Source organism: Ammodytes marinus, assembly GCF_949987685.1.
Source record: "Ammodytes marinus genome assembly, chromosome: 16".
Lineage (NCBI taxonomy): Eukaryota > Metazoa > Chordata > Actinopteri > Uranoscopiformes > Ammodytidae > Ammodytes > Ammodytes marinus.
The window spans coordinates 12,625,426-12,641,513 of NC_137220.1; the positions used below are offsets into that span (position 1 = coordinate 12,625,426).

The 16,088-nt window shown below is 41.6% G+C and overlaps 1 protein-coding gene across 1 annotated transcript in view; it reads right to left on the bottom strand.

Moving 5' to 3' along the window:
- asic2 (acid-sensing (proton-gated) ion channel 2) overlaps window positions 1–12,647 on the bottom strand; it is a gene marked incomplete at its 5' end in the record, with an annotated part of 343,558 nt that extends 330,911 nt beyond the window's left edge. Inside the window, one exon of the mRNA XM_080043280.1 lies at window positions 12,063–12,647. Within this exon, the coding sequence (XP_079899406.1) occupies window positions 12,063–12,647 (585 nt within the window). The remainder of the gene's footprint in view (window positions 1–12,062) is intronic.
- Window positions 12,648–16,088: the final 3,441 nt, after the last annotated feature.

Genomic DNA, 16,088 nt, shown 5'->3' on the forward strand with positions numbered 1-16,088 from the left:
ATTAGTAAACATTTATGCTCCAAATTTTGACAACCCAGATTTTACAAATAGATTATTTGCCACCCTGCCTTTCCTAGACACCCATCTTTTAATTCTTGCTGGGGACCTGAACTGTGTTATGAATCCAACACTGGACCGCTCTAATCCACGTACTCTCAACCAATCTTCCATGTCTAAATCAATTTCTGATTTTATGCTCCAAAATGGGTTTGTAGACGCTTGGAGATTTCATAATCCCCAAACCAAAGCATATTCTTTTTTCTCCCAAGTCCATCAATCCTATTCCCGCATTGATTATTTTTTTGTTGATGGTTCCCTGCTCTCCAAAGTGACCTCCTCCGAGTATCATTCAATTGTTATATCTGATCATGCTCCCCTTAGTCTCAATATACAGCTTTCGGGCCAACCCCGTTTCTCCTCACCCTGGAGATTTAACACTCTGCTTCTGTCTGATGATGCATTCAACACCTTTATATTGTCCTCAATTGATGACTTTATAACTATTAATAAAGATGATTCTGTCTCTTACTCATTATTATGGGAGTCGCTCAAAGCCTATTTGCGTGGTCAAATTATTTCTTACTCAGCTCATCGCAATAAAACCCGTAAGGCTAGGCTAAATGAACTCCTGATTAAAATCCGGGATATTGATGGACAAAATGCTATTAACCCATCCCAGAGTTTAGCGAAACAGAGATATGATCTGCAGGCGGAGTTGGACCTCCTCACAACAAGCGACGCTGAGCGACTTTTAGTACGTTCTCGTGCTACTTATTATGAGCATGGTGATAAGCCGAGTAGGCTCCTGTCTCATCAATTGAAACGTCAAACTACTTCCCGATTAATTCCACAAATTAAAGATTCCTCTGGCGCACTTGTCTCTGATCCCACTTCTATAAATGACATCTTTAGGGATTTCTATTTCTCCCTTTATGAATCAGAATCATCATCAGACACGACAGAAATGACTTCTTTCCTCCAGAATCTTGATATCCCCAAAGTTGATCCCATTACTGCTAATGAGCTTGATGTACCTTTAAGTGTGGAAGAAATTAAATCCTCTATCAAAGCCATGCAAAACAATAAATCACCCGGCCCCGATGGATTCCCAGTTGAATTTTTTAAGAAATTTATTAATAAGCTGGCTCCTCTCCTCAACTCTGTTTTTAACGAGTCCCTAGAACGTGGTTCACTGCCCCCCACTTTAACCCAAGCGTCCATATCCCTTCTTTTGAAGAAAGGAAAAGACCCTGTTTCTTGTGCCTCGTACAGGCCTCTGTCACTTCTTGATGTTGATGTTAAGATTTTAGCTAAAACCTTGGCAACTCGTCTTGAAAAGATTCTTCCTGTCATCATATCGGAGGAACAGAATGGCTTCATCAAAGGGCGCCAGCTGTTTTTCAATGTCCGAACACTTTTAAATGTAATTTTCTCTGGTCATTCCGCCTCAACGCCCGAAGTTGTTATTTCGCTCGATGCTGAGAAAGCATTTGATCGGGTAGAATGGCGATATCTTTTTGAAGTCCTACAACAGTTTGGCCTGGGGAACAGGTTTATTTATTGGATTCGACTTCTGTATACCAACCCTCAAGCAAGTGTCCACACAAATAATTCCCGTTCTAAATATTTCACATTATCACGTGGTACTAGACAGGGCTGTCCCCTCTCCCCCTTACTTTTCGCTTTGGCCATAGAACCCCTCTCAATTGCTTTAAGATCTCTCCCCCACTTTCACGGCATTCCTCGTTCTGGCATTGACTTAAAATTGTCTCTCTATGCTGACGACCTTCTTTTGTATATATCGGACCCCCTGACTACTATTCCGCCAATTTTATCATTACTGGAGAGATTTGGCTCTTTCTCAGGTTATAAAGTTAATCTACTTAAAAGTGAATGCTATCCTATAAACACCCTAGCTTTACAACTCCAACAGTCCGATATTCCTTTTAAGCTCAGCCCCTCGGGGTTTAAATATTTAGGGATTAATGTGACCCGCACCTTGCCTTCTCTCTATTCTGCCAATTATGTCCCTTTGGTTACCCAGCTTGGACTAGATTTCAAGCGGTGGAATTCTCTTCCTCTGTCATTGATAGGTAGGATTAATGTGGTAAAAATGAATGTCTTGCCAAGATTTCTTTTTCTTTTTCAGTGCACTCCTTTATTTTTGCCTAAAAAGTTTTTTAAGTCATTGGATGAGACTATTACTTCCTTCTTATGGGGAGGTAAGACTCCCAGGGTAAAAAAGTCTCTACTGCAAAAATTCACATCTGACGGTGGTCTTGCCTTACCAAATTTTTCTCTATATTATTGGTCAGCGCAAATACATAAATTAACTTATTGGCTTCAATCTCCCGATCTATTATGGTGTAAGCTTGAGACCCAGTCGTGTTTCTCCTCTACACTACCGGCTTTACTCACATCTGCATTGCCCATTAACCCTTCTAGTTTCACTAAGAATCCTATTGTGCTATCTACACTGAGGATTTGGTTCCAATGTAGGCGCCATTTTAAGTTTTCTTCTGCATCCACTCTGATGCCCATAGTGAACAATCATCTATTTCCCCCATCTGTTGGGAATATCTCCTACATCTTATGGCAAAACCGAGGCATTAAAGTTTTTAGAGACCTTTATAAAGACGGCACTTTTGCTACTTTCTCAGACTTGTCTAAAGATTTTAATTTACCTACATCCCATTTATTTATGTACTTTCAAATTAGGCACTGTGCCTCTTCTCTTTTTTCATGTTATCCTTTGCTCTCTATTAACCAGCCATGGGAAGACCTTTTGACCTTAAAACCCCAACAGAAATCACTAATATCTAAGATTTATGACAAACTCATGGCTCTGGAAAATGATTCAGCTGTCAAAAGCAAAAGTGCTTGGGAGAGTGAACTTGGGATAAATCTGACAGATCAATGGTGGGATAAAGCTGTGCATAGTATACGCTCATCTTCTCCTTGTGCCAGGCTGCAGTTTATTCAGTTTAAAGTGTTACATAGAGTCCATTTCACCAAAGCTAGACTGTCTAAAATGTATCCAAATGTTTTGGACCAATGTGACCGATGCCATGCCTCCTCATGTAACTTTAGTCATATGTTTTTTTACTGTCCCAGATTGCTTAAATTTTGGACTGACTTTTTTGTGATTTTGTCGGGGGTTCTTGGGGTTCAAATAAGGACAGACCCCTTGATTGCTATATTTGGGACCCCAACAGAACGGCTCCGTGTTGGCTCTTTGCAATCAGAGGTGCTAGCCTTCACTTCCCTTCTGGCACGACGCCGAATCTTGCTAATGTGGAAGTCTCCCAATCCCCCATCCATATCGGTCTGGCTTAAGGACGTTATGTTCTTTATTAGATTAGAAAAAATAACCCTGTCGGTAAAAGGCTGCTCCACTAAATTTACAAAAAAATGGAATTCTTTTATATCTTACTTTAACTCATTATCAGTCCTGCCCCAAGACTAATCCCCCTGCCCCCTTTTTTTTTTTTTTTTTTTTTTTTTTTTTAATATATATATATATATATATATATATATATATATATTTATTTTATTTTATTTTTTATTTTTTTCTCTCTCTCATTACTTTCTTTGAACTATTTATTTTGTGTTATAAGTTTGATATTTTGATATTTGTATAATCTATGCTTATTTTCATTGTTAAAATTTGCAATGTATACTCATGACGAGACAACTGTTCCTTGTGGGTGTTTTTGTTGTGTTTATAAAAAGAAAAAACCCAATAAAAATATGAAAAAAAAAAAAAAAAAAAATGTGCCAAAAAGTAGTCGCAGAGATCAAGGGCAAAAAATTTCCGCCTGCGCCCTACGGGTACGAGCATCTTGGTGTTTTTTTTTGTTGGGGGGGGGGGGGGGGGCACCACTGACAATTTAAGCTTAGGGCACCCAAAAGCTTAGCAGCGGCCCTGGTTGTACCATGTGTGTGGTTCAAGAGTAGTTCAGCCAAATTCACTTTAATGAATTGCTCACCAAAAATTCAAATAAATAAAAACCTTCAAAAGTAAGTGCTCACTTAAAGCCATTACAATTTTTTAACAGACAAAAATTGGGATAGTTAGAGTTTGAAGGTCGAAGCTTAGCCTGGTGATGAGAGACCATTTCTAAATGCACTGAATACTTCAAAAGGAGACTTCAAGTATATTCTCATTGTGTCCCCGAATGCTGTTCTTTAGGCGTACTGTACTGTCTGCAGCATAAGGGACAGAGACAAGAGGATTCCCTAAGCAGATCAATAAAGTCAATATTTTCATCATCCAAGAGACCAAGTCTTTTGGAAGCTAACGATTTGGTGCAAAATGCTCGCATATTTCACTCTGCAAGGAGATCAAGAAAATTCAACTGTAAAAGCCGTTTGACCTTTAAATTCATGGAAATTAGTCAATATCTGCTGAAAACAATTGATGGCTAATGCAAAGAGCAGCTGCAACACACACACATGCAACACACACACACACACAGCAGAAAATACCAGGACTGACTGCATGTGACAGCACATTACAACTGTAGCCATGATGGATGGGAGGGTGGAGGGAGCTGAGGTTAGGGGCTGTACTCCCAACCCTACTCTTCTCTCTTTACTAGCGTGAATGAATGCAAGCCAGCAGCATTCCACACTCAAACACTGACTTCTCTGGGATATTTTCCTTGATGGATTGGTATTGACTTTCTAAAGCTCTCTTCATTTCCAAAGCACTGTTCAATCACACTGTGCTCCGTTGACTGCACAGTGAAGCAAGCTTACAAAATAATTTAACACATTACGGCAGAAGGTCTTGTTTTATGTCTATTTCTGCAGCCGTCCGGAGGTGAACCACACCTCTGAAGTGTTGCTGGCTGCTTGAAACTGCATTTGAATTTACCGACCATAAAGAAAGCCTTTTTGTAAAAATGATTTGTACTTTAGGACAATACTATAGGACATCTACATTATCTGACATAATATATAGCAACATACTATAGCTGTTTAGCTTGCATATATAAATGGTTTCAAATATGTTAGGGTAAGCATATCTTAAAGATGCTTAATTCTTATAGGACTCAGATCAGAGTATCAAAATATGTCAGGAGAATCAGAATGTCTCAAATCAATGAATACAACATCAATCAAAATAATCGTGATTATGATTGTTGCCATAATCAAGCAGCCCTAGTTCTATGGCAGTTAAGTAAAGACATTTGTGTCATCTTGTCATGATGCTTCAAGCTCTAAAAATGTGTGTGAAGGACTTTTGGGAGTAGGCCCACATTGCTCATTTTCTGTTGGGACAGGGCTCTAAACACATAACTGTTTCAACACTTTGTCAACCAAATGAATCATCTAATAATCACTAGGCCAGTCATTTTCTAGTGCTGCACAACATCAGTAACAGTTGTCGGAAGGGTGAGCAGAAGAACCCTTCAGGGAAAATTACTGCCGCTTTAAGCCTCGCCACAACACACACTGTATCATCGGCCTACCGTAATCCACCCCATAAGCACCATCCACACGGAGCTGTCTGTCTGTGGCCACACTCCAGCTTTCTCTCCCAGGCTAGTTAAAATAGCACAGGTTGCCGCTAACTCTCCTGGGTGTTTTTAGAAAAAAAAGGCAGGGTTGGTAGCTGGCAGCAGTTCTTTCCATGGCCCTTTGAGACACTCTGCCACCATCATTGCCTACCGGGGAATGTGAAATGCCATGGTAATGCCACATTACTGATTAATACAGCATGCTGTCCACTTAAAACCTAAAGTGATGCATTGAGCTTTTAAACGATGAGATATGATTCCAAAATTGATAAAAAAAATTTAGTTAGTAGAGATGGAGCGACCAGAGGAGAAGGAGAGGGAGGACAGATTAGAAAGCACTCATTCCTCCCCAATGGAAAAGAACAGAATAGAATAGAATGCATTTTTTGTCATTGTATTATTTAACATTTAAAAACGAAAGTCTGAGTGCTACTAGTCCTGTAATGTGCCACAGGTTGAAAACACATTCTCCACACATTCATGACATATGTCACTCAGGGAAAGGAAACAGGAATTTACCCTTACCGAATGGAAGAGACCATCTAACAATAGTGTTATTTATTGTTCCTAATGGGCTTGTCGGGACGATACATTGAATTGAACTATGCACACTTGAATTTGGTGTATGTATCTTGCTGTCTAAATGTGTGAAATAAAAAGTGAGTTGAAAAAAAAATATGTGCATTAAGAAATTGCACATTAAAAGTATTGCACATGTACAGTATGCACATGTTTTTGCCCGTTAGTTCAGAGATCTTATTGGTCGACACATGTAGTCTTGTTCTGCTCTGCTGCTAGTAGCGAGAGTTAGAAGAAACTGGCCACGCAATCATTGGCCAGTGAAGTGCTGAGGCCACAGGTTGTGTGTTAACGCCTAATTGCGGTTGCTGTAAACAGCCAGAACCATTTCATTTACTGCGCTGTTCTAACAAGGCTCTCTGGTCAGAGGAAAATGGATGAGTGACTAATTAATGTTTGCTCAGGGTCGGGGCAGCTATCAGGTTTCACATTATGGGCTGAGAGTGTGATAGGATTCTCCCGGGGGTATAGTATATAAAACCATATAAATGAAGCGAGTCAAGAGAGTACAGGCATAGGCCTGTACTCTCTTGACTCGCTTCATTTATGCACACTAAAGCTGACTCACTCTGGCAAGACACCGATGGGGTTTGTCAGTCAACATTTAAATCGTGGTTGTAATCACACACGGCAAAACAAACACAGACAAGAGAAAAGTCCGTTAAGTCCGGTATACAGAAGGTCACATGACATCAACACTTCTTCATGTGATGGCTATACTGTATTATAAGGTTAGAATCAAAATCACGTTAAGGTTTATTATACCACAGGAAAATATTCAGCTGGAGTGATAAGGCCCCTGGGATCCTGACATGTCTGATATTACTATTAATTCAAGTTGATAGATGATGATAGATGACTTGTGGATGGTCACACTCATTACATATATGACATTTCGGCATTACTCATTCAAAGCGAATTCATTAAGAAGAGGTGGTCTATTATATATCAGGTGAACTGGCCCACCTCTGCTATTAAACACTGCGAGGGGAAAAAATACTCTTTCATTGTTTATAACTACCTCAAACACATATGTATAATAATAATTATTGATATGGACATCAGAACTTGGTAAAATAGCAATATGCAATATAATCACGTCATCTGTAAACAGCCAGAACCATTTCATTTACTGCGCTGTTCTAACAAGGCTCTCTGGTCAGAGGAAAATGGATGAGTGACTAATTAATGTTTGCTCAGGGTCGGGGCAGCTATCAGGTTTCACATTATGGGCTGAGAGTGTGATAGGATTCTCCCGGGGGTATAGTATATAAAACCATATAAATGAAGCGAGTCAAGAGAGTACAGGCATAGGCCTGTACTCTCTTGACTCGCTTCATTTATGCACACTAAAGCTGACTCACTCTGGCAAGACACCGATGGGGTTTGTCAGTCAACATTTAAATCGTGGTTGTAATCACACACGGCAAAACAAACACAGACAAGAGAAAAGTCCGTTAAGTCCGGTATACAGAAGGTCACATGACATCAACACTTCTTCATGTGATGGCTATACTGTATTATAAGGTTAGAATCAAAATCACGTTAAGGTTTATTATACCACAGGAAAATATTCAGCTGGAGTGATAAGGCCCCTGGGATCCTGACATGTCTGATATTACTATTAATTCAAGTTGATAGATGATGATAGATGACTTGTGGATGGTCACACTCATTACATATATGACATTTCGGCATTACTCATTCAAAGCGAATTCATTAAGAAGAGGTGGTCTATTATATATCAGGTGAACTGGCCCACCTCTGCTATTAAACACTGCGAGGGGAAAAAATACTCTTTCATTGTTTATAACTACCTCAAACACATATGTATAATAATAATTATTGATATGGACATCAGAACTTGGTAAAATAGCAATATGCAATATAATCACGTCATCCCGATATGATTCAAGTGAAAGAGAAAATGCTCAAATTTAAATTTAAACGTCTGCATGGTTTTGCTTGTAATTTTTTTTAAAAATCTGGCTGATCCACACAGGCATGTTATACTATCTTGGATATAGCTCTACTCTGACCCTTCAGTATCCTTGGAGAAAATGATCGATTTGAAAGAATGTCTAAACAACACAGTGAAAACAAGGCTTTTGCACTTGTTTTGGAGAACGCCAATTGCTGCATTTGGCATCCAGATATGCCCCTGCTTTTTTTGGCATCCTCGAAAATAACAAGTGTCACAAAGTGCTTATTTGGGATAGAATCCTGTCAGGTGGGTTGCAGGCGTGCGTGCTCACACATATGAACATAAATTAACAAGATGAGGAGCAGCTCGCACGTTTTGAAAAGTGCCAAAAACTATCTGAAGCAACACATAATACATGCATGTTGGTGGAAATCTGAATACCAGGGCATTTCTTCCCTCTTTCGTGCAGCGCTTTGCTCCAGTTCCATCAGTCACATCACAGTGACTCCCATGTCCCCACAATCCTCCCTACGGTCATTCATCATAATGTCAGTCAAACGCTGACTATGGTCCCTGGACTGTCACGGTAATCTGTATGTACTGTATATGTTGGTGCGTCTGTGTTTGTCTTAACCCATGTGTCAGTGTGCGTTTCAAGCATATGTTTTATTTTCTAATTGTGGGAGGCCTAGTGTTTATGTGTTATGTTTTTTTTTGTTTTTTTTTTGTTTTTTTTAACCACTCAGAAGGCGTTTTGAGATGTGAAGATACGTCGCTACGGTGACAGACGAGGTGGGGTGAAGTCATGAGGAGGCTCAGCAACAGGCGGAGGGCAAAGAGGATGACGGAGCCTTCTATAGTCGCCGATCTGTCAACATGATTATCTTTGAATCCTAGCTCCAGGTCAAAGGAGTGTAACACAGCATGCAAAGGGGGCTACTAAGGGGAGTCAAATACAGCCTGGTTCCTCATGGTGAAGGGGCTGTGATGGAGCCAAGCTAGCTTTGAATCAAGGGGGAGACACTGCCGGTGAATAGGGTTACATTTGTTTTACTTATAGATTTCATCATCATGAAACTTTGCCCATTTTTTCTGAAATGTTTGGATAAAAAGCGATGTGTCAATTTGCATCTTTAAAAACACATAAAAGTAGATGTTCGGTAAAGCCAATCTTAAAAAATGCCTTTTCGGCTTGTTTTAAATAACAAAATGTATCAGACAATTAACAACATATCAACAAATAACCTTCAGAATAGTGCCATGAATGATTGTTTGGTTGATGTAAGTGCTTTAGAAGTTAAACATTGTTGTATAGGAGAATGAACAGATGCAAAGGTTTAGTAAAATAAAGCCAGAAAATCTAAAAATTTACCAAAAACTATGTTTTTGCCGGACGTGTCTCGCCTTTTACTCCCTAAAAAATCTAACTGAATTCAATTGTGAAACAGGCATGTCCTCCAGGCCGACAGTAGCGGGGAGGGCAGTGCTCACTAGTAGCTGTGTCTCGATGTTATATGAATCAGCGCCCCGAAGGGGAAGCATCAATCTGAAGGCATGAAGAGAAAATCACTACGGCCAACGTGTGATCCACTGTTGTTGTTTTTCCAATTAGCGTCTCTGCATCGAGTATCTCTCTAAATGAAACATGGGGATATACTAGCCCGGCAGGATCACACACACAGACCTAGGGAGCTTTAATTCCTTAGATTTAACACACAGCTGAGGCGCAATCATGCCACTGATGTTCTCTGTTAATAACAACCGTTTACTCTCTACAAAATTAAAGAAGTCGAGAGCAGATCACATCCCAGAGGCAGCTCCTTCATAGAGCTGCTGCATTGTCAAAGTATTAGTGGCCAATTTTCAGGCCGACATAAAAACATAAAATAGCATCTTGTTTATCTGTATCAGCTGAAATCTGTGTCCAAGCTTTACATAGAAGCCAGGCTGCTGCTAGTTAGGACTTGCCCATTGCATGACCCCGTGCGTGACATAGTACATCCTGTATTTCATAACTCCATAGCGCCATAGAACGAAGGGCATTGTTCCACTGTAATACGAAGTCACTGGTTTCCAGTGATTTCTGTACAATATTAAAGTCTATTGGCAGAATCTCAACGCAAAGTACCTGAATTGATGAAGCTCTGACACTACAGCAGAAAAGATTCAATGATACGTCTTTTAAGTTGATTGTCTTTGCTGTGAGTCAAAGCTTGATTAAGCGAGAAAAGATACCTTTCATTTTGTCCTACTTGTTAGAGTCGAGCAATATAACCTAAGATAAATCTCACTGTGTCTTTTACATTTTGGACGGTGACAGTTTTTTTATTTTTTATTTTTTTAGGTGTTGGTAACAAGTTGCCTGTACTGTCCCTTTAAATAAAGTTAATATTTGAATCATGTATGAGACAACATGTCCTATGTTTCTCTTCATCCCTTCCTGCTGTTGTCCTAAGCTGTAGCAGCAGTAAACGATGACTTTGTTGACATCTGTGTAGTTTTTGGTCGAGCTCCATTGGCGCTGCTGGTCCCACTTGTTTTCCTCTTCATATTCACAGGCAAGTTTTGTTTTGTAAATTATGAAGTAGGTTTTCTCTTGTTTCCTCCTGTTTTACCATCACAACATGGAGCATACTGCAACATTATGCAAAATGGTACCACCACATGAACCACTTCCAAATAAGAGAGGATTCCATCAGGGATTTGACATCCTCTGGATTCAATAAACTGCCATTGAACCTCAAGCCTAGTCATAGTTACATTATTATTATTATGACGGATTACAATGAAGTGTTCTCAAAATCAATCTGCACTTAAACTGCACTTCAGGGCAATAATAATGCAACACCATCAAAACTAATGCAGACCTGTAGTTCAGGGTGATGGATTAAACCAGTCAGGAGCCTGCCAGCAGCAGAATAAATACATCCGAAAGTGTACAGTATGCATTTAAAAATGACCTTGCAACTCTCTGGTATGGTCCATTTAAAAACACCAGCAAGCAAACAACAAAGGCCTTAACAACCCTGTCTCAAAGCGTCTTACCAGATCAATATCCTGTTTGTCATTGAAGAAATGACTGGCAGTATCTTTATTATTTACAAAGTCAGTTTCCTCCACAGCGATAACTAGTTTGTGCTATTAAAGCTTCTGGCATTCACATAGTGTGTGCCTTGTGCGCCACACCTACTCACTGATGGCTTTTAATTACCAAACTGTCTAAAAGAGTGTAAAGGATGCAACAAGTGGGTGTTAAGAGTTGTGTTCATTTCAGTTTTAATCAAAAAAATAAATCAACTTGTGCCAGAGCTCGCTCACTTTGAATTGCCAAAAACTAGAGTATCTACAAAATGGCTAAAGCCTTAATGATCAGCATTCCTGTTTCATCGGTGCTTCAAAATGCATCTCACCAACATTACACGCAAAACAACAGACTGCTTCACTCGGCTGCAATCCAAATGAGAGGAATAGGAAGAACCAGAAGCAGCAGCCATCCAAATAATAGTACAATCCAAAAGGGTACACAAACTTCCTTCCAATGGTCTGTTTCTTTAGTTGTAAGGCAAAAATGAAAAAACTTGGCCTGAGGAATAAAGAAAGTGGCAGAGGCTGGAGAGGCTATGGCAAGAAACAAAACAATTACTTTGGGTCAGTAGACCTGCAGACCTGTTGCAGTAATGTATGTGCCAGTAAGCACAATGCAATTATGTGGCAGCACAAGACAACAACAACAACAACAAGGCACCACCAGCAGACGATAATATATTTGCAAAACACAAAGTTTGACAGTTCCCAAGGAGAAAACCCAGCAGGAGAATCTCTAAGCACAGCAAAACGTGGGAGAGGGAGAGAGCAGCTATCGGCATAGATACGTTGTACATCAAGTCATTTTTACTGGCAGTGAAAGGGAAAAAAACATCCATCTCAGAAGGCAGAAAGGGCTCTTCTGACCTGAACTGATCCCAGGAAAAAAAACACAGCTGACATTTTTGAAAAAAAAAAAAGAGGACATGTGTGTGTAACTGTTGACTCACGGTTTTGAAGTCGCCGTGGCTGCACTCCTGGCCTTGGTAGCGGCAGTAGAGCATCATCTCTTTGAGGTCGTGGCCCACCCTCTCCATGAACTCCTTCATACTGAACTCCTTGGGCTTGTAGGCGGTGAAGTTGGCCCTGTCCTGCAGGAAGGCCAGCACGTCGGGCTCGGCCAGGTGCGGCTGGGGGATATCCAGGTGCACGTCCAGTAGGGCCAGCAGCTCCCCGGCGTGGTACAGGTCGTTACGCGTCAGGCTGCTGAAGCGATAGGCGTTCAGGTTACAGATGGTGACGGCCGGGAACACCAGGCTGCCCGACACCACCGCGTCCAGGCTGGTCACGTGAGGGTAGGACAGGAAGTAGGCCAGACGATCGGCGCTCTCCAGGCCCAGGAGACCCAGGCACGCCAGCAGAGCGGCGGCCCAGAGGAGGCGGCGCGCGCTGGGCTGCTGACCGCCGCCGTAGGGGAAGACGAAGCGCAGGCCGTGCAGGGTGCTGCCCTGGGAAAAGGACTGCCAGGAGGTGGGCTGCAGGTCGGAGCTCTCCCCACCGCTCCCCTGACTGCCACAGCTCTCCTTCAGATCCATCATCATGGCTATGGCTGGCTGGCTGGCTGGCTGGCTGGCTGGCTGACTGGCTGGGACCTCCTCCTCCAGCCCCCCTCAAAGCACAGGGAGACAGGCCCCTGGTGCACCTGCATACACAGAGAGACAATGTCAATAAAAGACATGATAATCATGTTTTTATGTCAATAATCTATGTATTGTTTTAGGGCAATATGGACACAGTGCAGTGATCATTCATATAGCATACTAATCAAAGATATCCATGTATTTTATAGCTGCCGACCACCCTAACTTTCCTACCCACCTTTGTAGCTTGACATTACTGAATAAGGGGAACCACAACAATAAATAAATATATATAGATGAATAAAGAAGGGGGAAAAAGTGCCGATAATGACAACAAATCCTTACAAATACCAACAGTAGTTCTAAAAAGTCAGTTCAAATCAGTTATATTTGTTTAGCCCAATATCACAAATAGACATTTGCCTCATATCAGTGGGCTTCACATTACAGTATGACACGCTCTGCACTCAGGCCCTTAGGGGTTCTCTAACCCTAAGATCCCCTAAGGGTTGGAATATGTAAACACATTGGGAAGATAGAGAAAGAGAGGAAATAAAAGTAGCATATGGAGAAATGTACAATAACAACAGCCTGATTGAGTTAAGACCATTTCCTAATGACCACCATGATAGTTTCAAGACATCATATTCATAAAAAGACATTTGAAGCATGAGAGGAGCAGAAGAGAAAGATGAATAAGTAAGATCAGAAACCTGTAGCAACACTGATACCGGGTACATGTAAAGATAATCAACAACTGAAAAAGAGGGGGAAGAATACAGACAAAGAGGCAAAGATCTCCACGACCCAAACAACAAGCCTACTACAGAGCGTAAGAGGAGGAAATATGCTCCTCCGTGGGCATGCCTTTCCTCTCCATCTCCACTCTCAATGACTCCCTTGAGCTGAGTAACTGTGGATGCCAGCCTGCCTGTGGCTTCTATCACACACACACACACACACACACACACACACACACACACACACACACACACACACACACACACACACACACACACACACACACACACACACACACACACACACACACACACACACACACACACACACACACACACACACACACACACACACACACACACACACACACACACACACACACACACGCAAACTGCTGAAATCCCAAACTGACCATCCCACACCCGCGTCCCCTCCATCGTACGTCGACTGCTCCATTTCATTGACAAAATATCCCTTTAGGTAGGTGAGTCGTCTGACACCCGGAGCGAGAGGTGAGAGTCACTTACACCGCAAGCCAATCAAAGCTGCCTCTGTCTATTTATCAGCCTGAATCATCTCCCTGTAAAAGTGCACACGCACGCGCACACACACGTACACACACGTACACACACACACACAAACTCACACACAGCAGGCACACAAACACACACGCTCCAACTCTGGCATGCATGAGTTTGCATGCAGACTGACACATGTCCATTCTTTTCAGATTCTCTCCCCCCCCCCCCCCCCCCCCACCCCCCTCAACTTCATGACAAACCCAAGCACCTTTCTCGTTCAGCCTAGCGAGGAGACATCCAGGCGGCGCGTGTCTGAGAGCGCACGTGTGTCTGTGTGAGTGTGTGTTTGTGTGCGTGAGAGAGACAGAGAGAAAGACGTTGGCGATCAGAGCCGCCGGTTAGCCTCGCATGCCGATCCAAAACTCCTCCCGTTTTCCTCTTGCCAGATACATCCGCTTTGCATCCTCTTCCCAGCTCATCTGTGGCAGCCGCGGCAACAACACACACGCTGCTTGCACTGAGAGAGAGAGAGAGAGAGAGAGAGAGAGAGAGAGAGAGAGAGAGAGAGAGAGGAGGGAAGACGATGCTCTCCCCGCTCCACAGCAAGTCTCTTATTGAATATATTAAAGGTGCAGTCAGCGATTCTGCAGATTGCTTGTTGTCAAAATATTTTTGTCAAAATTAATCCTCACAGTACGCCACCTGTCCGTAGGTAGGCTATGTGTGCTCAAATCCAGTGTTAATACATACACAGCCTACTGGTATGTAAACAAGGGGTATGTAAACAATGGGGGCCCACCATATGGCTGTTTAAAGAGCCAAGGCTGTGTATTAATACTAGATTTATTTTTCATTGCACACACTGTAAGGAGTAGGCCTATGTAGCCTACAGGTAGCAAATCGTAATCGATATTGATTTTGACCAAAGGCGATTTTGAAATTCTCCAGAATCGCTGAGTCCACCTTTGACAAGCCCCTCCCTCCTCCAAAACCAATGCCGTGCTCTCATTTGTCCCTCAGTCTTTTCATATTTAAACATCTCATCACCGCAAACAGAGTGATGGATGGATGCAAAGCAGACGCATGTCAGAGAGACGGATAGTGCAGGCGATATAACAGCGCTGGTTGCTTAAGTTTGGGTATATGGGAAGTGAAGCAGAAGTGTTCATGGAGGAGAAAAAGCGGGGGAGATCTAGGTTGAAGGGAGCGAAGCATGAGGACAAAAAAAGATGGGTAGAAAAAAAAAAAGAGCAAGCCAATGCTAGCAGAACAGCAAGGCAAGTGTGGTCAAACAGTCCTAGGCAAGGTCACACAAATGAAAGTAATTCATAAGTCATCAGTGAATGAATAAGAGAGTCATACTGATGTAAAGGGAATAATAAGTAGCCTTTGCACTATGTGGTTTATCATGTGTAATAAAATGGTGAAATTGTGAATCTGCGTCTGTAAGTTGGACTCGAGGAGCAGTGTTTTTATCAAACGGAATGGACGATAAACAGGTTGTCAGCGTGATCTTTGACATTCAGAGTTTCCACTCATCACTTTCAACTGAAAGATAAATTAGAAAGAAACTTGATGTTGGAAATAGGGGTGACCCCCGAAAGGTCGACTTTTCGATGGATGAAGCCCGAATCGACCGCCATTCTCACAGTTCGATAGGCGAGTTGCAAAATGTGATTGAAGTGCTGAATCTGCTGATTTTACATGGAACTGCTTGGTTTCTCCTAATATGATACATATTATGACACATATATTGTGGTATAAATATCAGCCTATTATACTGTTCTGGGAAAATAACTCACAAGCTTTTAATCAATCAATTTATGATGGGTTTACACTAAAGGACTTTTAAAAGACTTTGAAAATACTGAAGACTGACCCTCTCACATCTAAAGACAATCAATTTACACCGGAACACAATTAGTCATTAGTTTTCAGTCACAGACTGAGATTTTGCAAAAACAGGGGTCTCATATTGCAAGACTACAACTAGATTCCTTTTGAAATTAATATTATTTCCAATCCTGCTACCAGGGATTAAAAGTGATTTCAGTCAATTAAAACGTTTTTTTTTTTGTTAGCAGGTAAAATGGACTGTGTGTATAAACAACTATATGCCCTTATCGCGTAGCCT